The following is a 12,523-nucleotide window of genomic DNA, read 5'->3' on the forward strand; positions in this document are numbered from 1 at the left end:
AATGTTAACTAAATGTTAAGTCTCCACCCCAAAGTGGACATGGGGTCATATGTTACATGTAACTTTGTTCAATATGCATGCATCAGGGTCACCTACATGAATATTCATAGCTCCTCCTACAACCTGTTGAATATGGATGTTTAGCCAACCTATTCCGCATAAAGCTCCTACTCCAACCCCTCCTCCTTAGAAGTGCCTGTCTCTGATCCTGACCAGACGCATCCTTCCCAGCCTGTGGGATGACCGCTTTGCAGGCTATAACCTTTTGCAACAAATAAAGTCTCCTTTTCCAAATCTGTATATTGTGATTTTTTAGGTCGGCATACCTGATCAGGTCCATGAAGGCATCAGCTGTGGGGATGGTCTCGATCCGGCCCTCCCGGTGCAGCCCCTCCTTGGACCCCTTCCCGGGATGGATGATGGTGACCATGAGGATGCCGATGAAGACCGCGATGATGGTGGTCACCATGTAGTACACAGCTGCCCGCATCCCCATCCGCCCCGTGGCCTTGTTGTCCAGGGATGCCATACCTGCAGGACAGATGATGCGGTCCCCTCGCAGCTCCATGCATACCCAACGCCAGCCCTCCTAGCCATCCATTCCACCCTCCCCATATTACCAACTCAACAGCCATCCCACCAAGCATCCCTTTTCCTACAGCCCACCCCAAAACCCACCCATTACCCATTCACCCGCACCACCATCTTTCTACTTCCATTCTATTTTCCAAATACACACCCTCACACTCACCCCAACCCTTACCCCAAGCAGCATTCCACTACCCTACTGCCTTCCCTCTACTCCAAGTCAATCTTTTCCACTCTTTCACCCCATCCCCTATTAACTCTTGTTTCCTCTTGTTTTGCACCATAACCTAACTTTCTTTCTTTCTATTCTCTCTCTTTTTTTTTTTTTTTTTTTTTTCTGAGACGGACTCTCCTTCGCCGAGGCTGGAGTGCAGTGGTGCCATCTCGGCTCACTGCAACCTCCATCTCCCAGGTTCAAGCAATTCTCCTGCCTCAGCCTTCCGAGTAGCTGGGATTACAGGCGCCTGCCACCACGCCCAGCTAATTTTTGTATTTTTAGTAGAGACGGGGTTTCACCATGTTGGTCAGGCTGGTCTCGAACTCCTGACCTGAGGCGATCCACCCGCCTCAGCCTTCCAAAGTGCTGGGATTACAGGTGTGAGCCACTGCGCCTGGCCCATAACCTAACTTTCATTCCACTTGTCATCCCACTATTCATCCCAAAATCACACCTTCCTCCAACCCACCTCACTGCACACCCTTTGTAGTACATGTTCTTGGTGCTCCACTCCTACACCCTTTCCCAAGCCAATATGCTGATCCTTCAGCCCCAAGAGCACTGTCTACAAATAGCTCAGGCTGTCCCCTTCTCCTTCTCCTGAGAATTGCCCTCAACAAAACAGGAACTGCCTTGCCCACAAAAACCCCAGGGGAGACCCACAGCCAATGAATGACCATGCAAGGATTCACAATGGCCAACTCCTTTGATTCAGGTGGCAGCAGAGCTGGGGAGGGGTTCAACTCTGTGGTTCTGCTCACGCTCCAGAGCTCCCGATGGAATCAGGTTGACAGGCCAGCCTTCTTCTGAAACCCACATCTTTGCTTCACTGATTTCCCAGTCCCGTCCCACTTCCCTCACTCCCTTATGAGTTTCTCTTGAGAGCTACCCCGCAATAAATCACCTGTGCAGACATCCCCATCTCAGTCAGGCTCTGCTTCCAGGAAACCCAACCTAAGAAACCATTTCTTCATGCTTTTTTCTTCTTCCCCATCCCCAAATCCAGGGATTGGCAAACTGCTACTCATGCCAAATCCGGCCCTCTGCCTGCTTTTGTAAATAAAGTTTTATTGGAACACCATCATGCCCATTTGTTCTCATATTGTCTATGGCTGCTTTTGTGCTACAGTGGCAGAATCGAGTACAATTGACCCTTGAACAGCATGGGTTTCAACTGTTCGAGTACACTTATGCATGGATTTTCTTCCGCCTCTGCCACCCCTGAGACAGCAAGACAAGCCCTCCTCTTCCTCCTCCTCAGCCTACTCAGCATGAAGACAATGAGGATGAAGATCTTTATGATGATCCACTTCCACTCAATTAATAGTAAATAAAATTTCTCTTCCTTATCATTTTTTTAATAGACAGAGTCTCACCCTGTCGCCCAGGCTAGAGTGCAGTGGTACCATCATAGCTCACTGCAGCCTCCTGGGTTCAAGTGATCCTCCTGCCTCAGCCTCTCGAGTAGCTAGGACTATGGGCATATATCACCACGTCCTGCTGATTTTTTTATTTTTTGTAGAGCTGGAGTTTCACTGTGTTGCCCAGGCTGATATCAAACTCCTGGGCTCAAGCAATCCTCCTGCCTCAACCTCCCAAAGCACTGGGATTACAGACATAAGCCACCTCACCTGGCCTGATTTTCTTAATAACATTCTATTCTCTAGCTTACTATATTTTAAGAATATAGTATATAACGGCTGGGCGCGGTGGCTCACGCCTGTAATCTCAGCACTTTGGGAGGCCCAGGTGGGCGGATCACGAGGTCAGGAGATCGAGACCATCCTGGCTAACATGGTGAAACCCCGTCTCTACAAAAACACAAAAAACTAGCCGGGCATGGTGGTGGGCACCTGTAGTCCCAGCTACTCAGGAGGCTGAGGCAGGAGAATGGTGTGAACCCAGGAGGCAGAGCTTGCAGTGAGCTGAGATCGCGCCACTGAACTCCAGCCTGGGTGACAGAGTGACACTCCGTCTCAAAAAAAAAAAAAGAAAGAAAAGAATATAGTATATAATACATACAGCATACAAAATATGAGTTAGCCAACTGTTTATGCTATCTGTAAGGCTTCCAGTCGATAGTAGGCGATTAGCAGTTAAGCTTTTCAGGAGTCAAAAGTTACACGTGAGTCCGACGCAGTGGCTCACGCCTGCAATCCCAGCACTATGGGAGGCCGAGGTGGGCAGATCATGAGGTCAGGAAATCAATACCATCCTGGCCAATATAGTGAAACCCCACCTCTACTAAAATAGAAAAAATTAGCCGGGCGCGTTGGTGCGCGCCTGTAGTCCCAGCTACTTCGGAGGCTGAGGTGGGGGAATCGCTTGAACCTGGGAGGCGGAGATTGCAGTGAGAGGGCTGAGATGGTGCCACTGCACTCTAGCCTGGTAACAGAGCGAGGTTCCGGAAAAAAAAAAAAAAAATTATATGTGGATTTTTGACTGTGTGGGGATTGGTGCCCCTAACACCCAAATTGTTCAAGGATCAACTCTAGTTGCAGAAGAGACCGTATGGCCCTTGAAGCTGAAAATGTTTACTATCCAGCCCTCTACAGCAAAAGTTTGTGGACCCCTGCATAAGCCAACCATACTCCCACCCCACCCTCTACCCACTAAGCTGTCACCTCCATCTCATGCACCTTCCACACCCTAATCTACACTCTACTCCCTGCACATCCACACCATATCCCGGCCACTCTCCCTGGCTGCCCTTCCAAGACCTTCTCTCACTTCTGGGTAATACTGAGCCCCTTGCAAGCTGGCATTTTTACCTCCAAGGAAATGGACAGGAAGCCTACTGAGTTAAGTGGGGTGGGGTCATACGGGGTCTGGAACCTGGGACCGATCGGGACCTGGGCTATGCTTGGCCAAGGACCCTGGACCAGACGCAGGCTCTGCGTTTGAGGTGCCGCATCAAGGAAGTGGTCCCATGCTTGGGATGGCCTTGGCTGTGGGTTCAAGCTGAGGCTCCAGATGGGTCTTGGAGGCCAACACTGGCCTGGGCTCTCTCACCTGTGACCAGGCTGGAGACAATGAGAGGTAACACCAGCATCTGCAGCATCCTCATGAGAAGCTCTCCAGGAAAAGAGAAGTACTTGATCTGGCGGTAGGTGAGCTGATATGGGCGCAGGGCAAAGGCCAGGCTGACCCCTAAGGTCAAAAGAAGGGGTCCATGGACTGAAGTCTGGGTTGCCCAGCCCTAGGCAGGGTCCATCCACCCCAAGAAGGCTAGGGCAAGGGTGGGAGTGAGGAAGAGAAATATCCTATGAGTGTGTGTATTTGTGTGTGCACTGATGCATGTAGACATTGTAGAAGTGTCTGCATGTATGGGTTACCATACTGATACTGTGTAAATGTGTGTCCATGTCTGTGTAAATGTAAATGTGTAAGTGTATACATATCCAGGATATGTGACGGTAGACGTTCACTTGTAAACGGGCATAGGTGTCTGTATACAGGCACATATACACATGAATATGCACACGTGTTTTCCTGGACATCTATAGGTGTGATTTGTGTGTATGTTACTATTTACAAACATGCGAATGTATGTGGTTTTTAAACTCGTAAGTGTGTGCACGAGTACTCAGGAGAACGTATGTGGAGATGTGAATGTGTTTATAAGTTCCAATACACATGCACAAGTGTGCATGTAAGTTTCTGTGTTTGCACCTATAAGTTCAATGCATGCATATGTGTGTGTGCAAAGTGTGTTTGTACATTGTATATGTGTATATATATGTGTGTGTGTATACACAAGGATATGCATATGACATTGTGTGCACACAGTTGTGTTTGCACACATGCGTATTCATCTGTGTGGTGTGTCTTTATGTGGGGTTGAGGGTGGCTAGTGGGACTGGGAGGTGTGTGCAGGTGAGAATGAGGGAGTGGAGCAAAGAGATGTGTAGGGGCCAGGAATTTCCCTGAAGTCCCCGCCTTTCCCCGAAGTCCCCGCCCTCCAGGAGGCAGAGCTCACCGATGACCACGGCGCTGACCGTCAGCAGGATGAAGGCGTTTCGGCCCAGGAAGCGCAGCACGTGTTCGCGAGTCATGGTCTGCAGGCGCAGGCGGGTGCGCAGTGCTCGCTGCTGCAGGCTTTCCTGCAGCCGCTGCAGCCAGCCCACCCGGCCCAGCCGCTGGCCGCTCTCCCGCAGGAACAGGCTGTTGCCATGGCTGCTCATGGTCTATCTGCGGGAAACAGAGAAGCCTGGGGCTGGTGAGGGCCAGGACAGAAGGTAGGCGTGGGCAGATGGCGAAGGCTGGGAAGAGTGATGAGCGCCTCCTGAGGACTCTCAGAAGGCGGGGGTGGTTGAGTGTTTTGGCTCAGGCCTGTAATCGCAGCACTTTAGGAGGCGGAGGCAGGAGAATCACTTGCACCCAGGAGTTCAAGACTGGCCTGGGCAACATAGTGAGACCCTGTTTCTAAAATTTAAAAACAGCTGGGGGTAGTAGTCCTAGCTATTTGGGAGGCTGAGGCAGGAGGATCGCTTGAGCCCAAGAGTTCAAGGTTACAGTGAGCTACGATCTTCCCAGCCTGAGCAAGATGGTGAGACCTCCACCCCTCCAAAAAAGCACAAAGGCCAGGCGCACTGGCCCACACCTGTAATCCCAACACTTTCTAAGGCCAAGGCAAGAGGATCGCTGGGGCCCAGAAGTTTGAGGCTGCAGTGAGCTGTGATTGCACCACTGCACTCCAGCCTGGGTGACAGAGCACAGCCCTGTCTCTAAGAGCAACAAATAAATAAAAATAAAACTTAAAAAAAAAAGAGGCAGGGGAGGGGGAAGGTCAGTCTGTTAAGATGTGCCCATCTGAGGACACCTGAGGCGCTGCCTGGGGTTCTAAGATCAGGTCTTGGCAGGAAAAGGTCAAGTCTCCAGAATCATTCCTGGGAATGGCTGGGAAGAGGAGGAAACCACAAAATAATGGACCCTTTTGACATTCCCTGACTCCAGCCCATTCTTTTTTCACTGAGATTATCACAAGCCTCTGGGGGCTGCCCCAGCGGCTCAAAGGAAATTAACAAGCCTTTGTGAAGTACCAGCTGCATATGGAGCCCTAGACAAAGCACCTGGAGGCTAGTCCTCTAAATTAACACGGTTTTGTGTCCAGCCTGGAGGCTTTTCACAAGGACAAAATCAGCAGGCGCCTGGCGAAGAGCAGGTGCCCAGTAAATGCAGCTACTCTGCCTGAATGCCCAGGTGAGCAACACGGAGAGCGGGGAGTCCTTTGGGAATGAAATGATAATGACTCTTGGCCACAGCATGATGTGCATGAGCCCCTCTGGGGTGGCAGGCACTGTACTGCTGTTTCCCAAACTGCAGACTTTGGTGTCTCCTCCTTATATTTGGCGATATCCATGTGTCCTAATTCACTTATCTAAAAAACTGTACCGAACCAGGCACGGTGGCTCACGCCTATAATCCCAGCACTTTGGGAGGCCGAGGCGGAGAGATCACTTGAGCTCAGGAGTTTGAGACCAGCCAGGCTAACATGATGAAACCCCGCCTCTACTAAAAATACAAAAATTACCCAGGCGTGGTGGCAGGTGCCTGTAGTCCCAGCTACTTAGGAGGCTGAGGCAAGAGAATCACTTGAACCCGGGAAGTGGAGGTTGCAGTGAACAGAGATTGCACCACAGCACTCCAGCCTGGACGACAGAGTGAGACTCTGTCTCAAAATAAAAATAAATAAATAATTATTTAAAAATTAAAATTAAAAATGTATGTAAAATGGAAATTTTAGACCCCTACTTGAAATGTGAATTATATTTTTCAACAACACTAAACACAATGCATATAAAAATTAAAACCTGCCCATCCGTCTACCAACTAAACACTTCGCATGTATAGCGCAGCTTAGAAATTGTGATTTTCGTGGGCCTGAGGAACTTTTCTCTTTGTGCACCCCTTTCTTCATTAAAAAAAAAAAAAGCCTACATTAAAATTCTGTTTTACAACTGCATTCATATAAAGAAAAATATATTATTTCAGAACAAGATAAAGGTGATAATTATTGCACAACATAATGAAAATACTAGATGCTATTGAATTGTACATTTTCAAATGGTTGCTTCCGTGTTATGTGAATTTGCCCTCAATTTTAAAAATGGAGCCAGCTGCTGTGGCTCCTACCTTTAATCCCAGCTACTTGGGTGGCTGAGTGGGGAGGATCACCTGAGCCCAGGAGTTCAAGACCAGAGACAGAATGTCGCTCTGCCACCCAGGCAGGAGTGCAGCTCACTGCAGCCTCCAACTCCTGGGCTCAAGTGATCCTCCCACCTCAGCCTCCAAAAGTGCTGGGATTATAGGCACGAGACACCGCACCCACCCTAAAAAAAAATAAAAATTAAAATGAATATGTTAATATTATACATTATAGCATTTTCTTTCACCTAAACGCTTGTTTCTGTCTTCTAATTTTAAAAGAGATGAAAATATCAGGGAAATAGTAGAATTGTACTAGAGGCTGGGAAGGGCAGGCGGGAGGGGAGGATGGGGCGGGGTTGGTTAACTGATACAAAACTACAGCTAGAGAGAAAGAATGAGTTCTGGTGTTCTGCAGCACCCTAGGGGGACTATGGTTAATGATCATTTATTCTATATTTTCCAAAAAGCCAGTAGAGAAGATTCTGAGCGTTCGCACATTAAGAAATGATCAATGTTTGAGATGATGGACATGCTAATTACCCTGATTTGATCATTACACATTGTATACATGTATCGAAATATCACTCTGAATCCCACCAATATGTACAAGTATTTCGTATCAACTCAAAATAAAAGGGAACAAAAAGAAATGAAAATGGCCAGGGTGCAGTGTCTCGCGTCTGTAATCCCAGCACTCTGGGAGGCCGAGGCGGGAAGATCACTTGAGGTCAGGAATTCGAGACCAGCCTGGCCAACATGGCAAAACCCCATCTCTACGAAAAATACAAAAATTAGCTGGATGTGTCACACGCCTGTAATCCCAGCTACTCCAGAGGCTGAGGTAGGAGAATCGCTTGAACCTGGGAGGCAGAGGTCGCAGTGAGCCAAGATTGCACCACCGCACTCCAGCCTGGGTGACAGAGCCAGACTTTGTCAAAAAAAAAAAAGAGAAGAGAAGAGAAGAGAAGAGAAGAGAAGAGAAGAGAAGAGAAGAGAAGAGAAGAGAAGAGAAGAGAAGAGAAGAGAGGGAGGAAGGAATGAAGGAAGGAAGGAAGGAAGGAAGGAAGGAAGGAAGGAAGGAAGGAAGGAAGGAGAAGAGAGGAAAGGGAGGGAAGGGAGAGAAGAGAGGGAAGGGAGGGAAGGAAGGGAAGGAAAGAAATGAAGGGAAGGAAGGAAGGAGGGAAGGAAGGGAAGACGTTTCTGTAGGTCCCTAAAAGCACTGTGTGCTATAGGTACTACACCTCCTAACCTACACTGTTCTCATAACCAAGGAAGGGTGGTGCCCTTCCTCCAGGCATACTGAGAATTCTGTTCTTCCTTCTAGACCCAATCTTAGGCTCCCTCTCCCACTGGCTCCCTTTCGATCTGCCCAGTGGAAAGGACAACAGTATGAAGATTTCTCAACGAACTAAAAATAGAACTACTATCCCATCCAGAAACCTCCCTACGGAATATCCACCCCAAGGAAAACAAATCATTGTATCAAAAGGATATCTGCACTGGTATGTCTCTTCACAGCAATATTTGCAGTCACTTAGATACGGAATCACCCTAAGTGTCCACCAATGGACGATTAAAGAAAATGTGATACAGATAAGTGTGTCACATTATAGATAAACAGACCTGTATCACATTTATATCGCTATCACATTTTCTTGCTACATTGTTGATTATGTTATCGTATCTATGTTTCATTATGTATATAATGGAATACTAATCAGCCATAATAAAGAATGAAATGTTCTTTACAGCAACATACATAGAATTGGAGGCCATTCTCTTAAGCAAAATAATTCAGAAGCAAAGTGTAACACCGCATGTTTACTTATAAGTGGGAGCTAAATAATGTATACACAAGGACATAGAGTGAAATAACAGACACTGAAAACTCGAAAGAAAGGGTGGGAGGGTGAGAGGGGGATGGGATGTGAAAAATTACTTAATAGGTGCAACACACACAATTAGAGTGATGTTTACACTAAAAGCCCAAACATCATCACCATGCAATCTATGCATGTATCAAAACTACCCTTGTACCCTCTAAATGTATACACCATTCTTTCTTTCTTTCTTTTTTTTTTTTTTTTTTTGAGGCTGGAGCACAATGGCACCATCTCAGCTCACTGCAACCTCCACCTCCCAGGTTCAAGTGACTCTCCTGCCTCAGCCTCCCAAATAGCTGGGATTACAGCCACCCGCCACCCCACCTGGCTAATTTTTGTATCTTTTGTAAAGATGGGGTTTCACCGCGTTGGCCAGGCTGGACTCAAACTCCTGACCTCAGGTGATCCGCCTGCCTCCGCCTCCCAAAGTGCAGGGATTACAGCGTGAGCCACCACGCCCAACCACAAAATTCTTTTAAAGGCAGCAGGAGAATGGAGGGTGGGAAGAGATTGAAATGGAGCATTTATTCTCCTGTCTCCCAGCTCCCTGTGCCAGGCCCCTACTTGGCAGCAGCTGTGTTCCTCTACCTAAGACCACTGCTCCCATGGGACAGTCCTCCGCCATAACCCTGGATCTCCCTGGGTCCTCCTCTCTGCTAGTATCTTCATAAATAGTCCGATGACAAACCCTTTTTACTTCTCCCTTCAGAGTCTGCTGTCTGTTTCCCCAGCAATACACCAGATTCATCTGACTCAGAAAAAAAAAACTCTCTAAATTAAAGGAAGACACTAAATATTGTACCCTGTACTGGACTCTGTACCCATTTGGTTTGCCTGGGATTGTCACACCTATAAAGAGAATGTGTTCACCTCCCGCATCTACTTCCTTTTTTTTTTTTTTTTTTTTAAAACAGAGTTTCACTCTTGTTGCCCAGGCTGGAGTGCCGTGGCATGATCTCAGCCCACTGCAACCTCCACCTCCTGGATTCAAGCAATTCTCCTGCCTCAGCCTCCCAAATAGCTGGGATTACAGGCACCTGCTACCATATCTGGCTAATTTTTTTTTTTTTTTTTTTTTTGATTTTTAGTAGAGGCAGGTTTCATCATGTCGGCCAGGCTGGTCTCGAACTCCTGACCTCAGGTGATCCCCCTGCCTCGGCTTCCCAAAGTGCTGGGATTACAGGCATGAGCCACAGCGCCCGGCAGCTTCCCCATCTACTTCCTAAGGGATCAAGGCTCCCTGATATATTTTCTCACCCCCACCCCAGCCTCATCCCCAGTACCTGAATTCAACCAGGTCCAGCTGGGAGTTTCTCGGAGGTCTCTGTTTTACCAGTACGTAGATGCCTGGCTTTTTGTTTTGCTGCCACTGGTTTTTCTCAGATCTTCCTTGCCCTCCCCCACTCCCCACCATATCCGAGGGATGGGACATCTGCCCTGGTTTGCCAGACCCTGTGTCCTCTAGATCTAATCCAAATACCGAATGCCAAGCCCCACTTAGGATCCTGCTCCAAATGGATCCATCTCCTGAAACCACAATGCTGCTTCTCACCTTGCTGTGAAAAAAAAAAAAAAAAAAAAATCCCAAGGAGTGAACCACAGACTACACAGGGAATGTACAATCCCTCCCTCTCCTCTGGATATTATGTTTCCAGTCCCTAAACCACAGCAGGAAGTTGCCTGTGGATACCAAGAGAGATCACTCAGCTAAGATCTGAACAGTCAGGAAAACTCCAGAGGCTAGGGTTTTGTCCGGTTCTTTTCTCTTCCTTACAAGCCATAGTACGGTATTGAGAAACTATGGTCTGCTAGTCAAATTCAGCCTACTGCTTGTTTTTGTAAATCAAGTTTTATTGGCACACAGCCACACTCATTCATTACCTATTGTCTACAGCTGCTTTCAAGCTACCATGCCTAAGTTGAGTTGTTGGGACAGAGTGTGTGGGCCACAAAGCTCAAAATATTTACTCTCGGGCCATTTGCTGAAAAAAATTTGCTGACCCCTGGAGAAGAGCAGACAACACTTAGCATCTGTGGGCCAGACGCAGTGGCTCATACCTGCAATCCCAACAGTTTGAGAAGTGAAGTTTGGAGGACCGCTTGACCCCAGGAGTTCATGGCAGCCTGGGCAACATAGCCAGACCCTATCTCTTTTTAAAAAATTAAAAATTAGCCAGGCATAGTGGCCTGTGCCTGTAGTCCTAGCTACTCAAGAGACTAAAGAAGGAGGATCACTTGAACCCAGAAGTTTGAGGCTGCAATGAGCTATGATCATACCACTGCACTCCAACTTGGATAACAGCATAAAACCCTGTCTAAAAGAAAAGAAAACAGCACCTTAGCACCTGATGACTATAATATAGTTGTCAACTGTGGTTGATAAAAAGCAGAAACCTAACTCACACAAAATTAAGAATAAAATGCTACAGTGTGAGAATGTCTTACTATCAATTTTTCTCAGTCCTGTCTGCATCACTTATAAGTTTATACCATTGTGATTGTCAAATTAATAATAATATTAGTTTTTAAAAATGTTTGACTTGAAATGTGATCTTAACCTCCACTTGGGCCTCTCTGGGTCTCTCTCTTCTTCCCCACCCTGGGCTCCCTCTTTTCTAGGCTTTCCTGGGTCTAGGCTTTCTTTTGGACTTACCTCTTGGGTTTCCTGCTCAGAAAATGTCCCTTCTAGTGTCCCCAGTCTCTACAGGGTGAGGGGTGAGGATGGGTCTTTCCCACTCGGTTCTCCCAACCTCCAGACACTTCGATATGACGAGATGTGTTGGCTACCTCTTGGAGCCTCTTACATCCCTAAAACTAAAGCAAGCTACAGTGAGCAAACTGAAAATGCTTTCTATACATTTTATGTCAATGCTGTGCTAGCCAGAGGAGTGAGTGAGGGGAGAGAGAGATGGGATGGAAACCACGTACATCACACACACTCAGACACACACAGGCACACATAACCTCGAAAACCTCTTGTATGCAATGGACATATCCACAACCCCCGACAGTCACACGCAAACTCTTCAGACATACAACCACACACGCACCCACACACACCTTCAGAAATGCAGCTCCATGCATGCAGTCATACAATCCCTACACACACACACACTTCCCACATTCATGTACACCCTCAGGCGCACAACCACACACCTTCAGAAATGCAATTCCAGGCATACAGTCGTACAATTCTGCACACACACACATTCATGTACACCCTCAGACACACAACCACACACACCTTCGTGGCTCTGCACAACCACCCTTCATGGATTAAATCCTACAGAGGCAGTGACAGTCACACAATTCCTACATACACACAGAAACACACACACACACACTCTTTAGGTCACAAAACACAAACTTCAGACTTTTGAAATCATCCTCACATTTAAACATTCAGCTCCACACACCTGTTCAGGACGGCGATCACACTCACAAATTCAGTCTCTCTCTCTCACACACACGCACACACACACACACTAATGCCCAGACCCCTTGCAGCCTCAGCCACATCAGGTATATCTGAAATTGGTGAAATAAGCCCTCTGATAGAGAAGGCAATCGAGCCCTATAAATGCACGAGGCATCAGGCTCGGTGCTGGAAACATGCCTGTGAGCGGAGGCCACGGGTTGGGGAGGTGGGGATATGGGGCAGGGAGACCGGGGATAACTAAGGGGA

General features: G+C 47.6%; 1 protein-coding gene across 3 annotated transcripts in view; it reads right to left on the reverse strand.

Annotated features, from left to right (window-relative positions):
- The window catches only part of SLC1A6 (solute carrier family 1 member 6), a 63,615-nt gene that overhangs the window by 19,594 nt on the left and 31,498 nt on the right, over positions 1-12,523 (reverse strand). The window contains exons 2-6 of one of the 3 annotated variants that reach the window (XM_025366044.1): positions 11,492-11,646; positions 10,122-11,153; positions 4,785-4,996; positions 3,818-3,955; positions 327-531 (exon numbers count right to left, since the gene is read on the reverse strand). In XM_025366044.1, coding sequence (XP_025221829.1) covers positions 327-531; positions 3,818-3,955; positions 4,785-4,989 — 548 coding nt within the window. In that variant the 5' untranslated portion in view covers positions 4,990-4,996; positions 10,122-11,153; positions 11,492-11,646. The remainder of the gene's footprint in view (positions 1-326; positions 532-3,817; positions 3,956-4,784; positions 4,997-10,121; positions 11,154-11,491; positions 11,647-12,523) is intronic. The other 2 variants (XM_025366041.1, XM_025366043.1) reach the window with 2 other exon arrangements.

The sequence above is a fragment of the Theropithecus gelada genome, chromosome 19, assembly GCF_003255815.1.
Source record: "Theropithecus gelada isolate Dixy chromosome 19, Tgel_1.0, whole genome shotgun sequence".
In the NCBI taxonomy this organism is placed as follows: domain Eukaryota; kingdom Metazoa; phylum Chordata; class Mammalia; order Primates; family Cercopithecidae; genus Theropithecus; species Theropithecus gelada.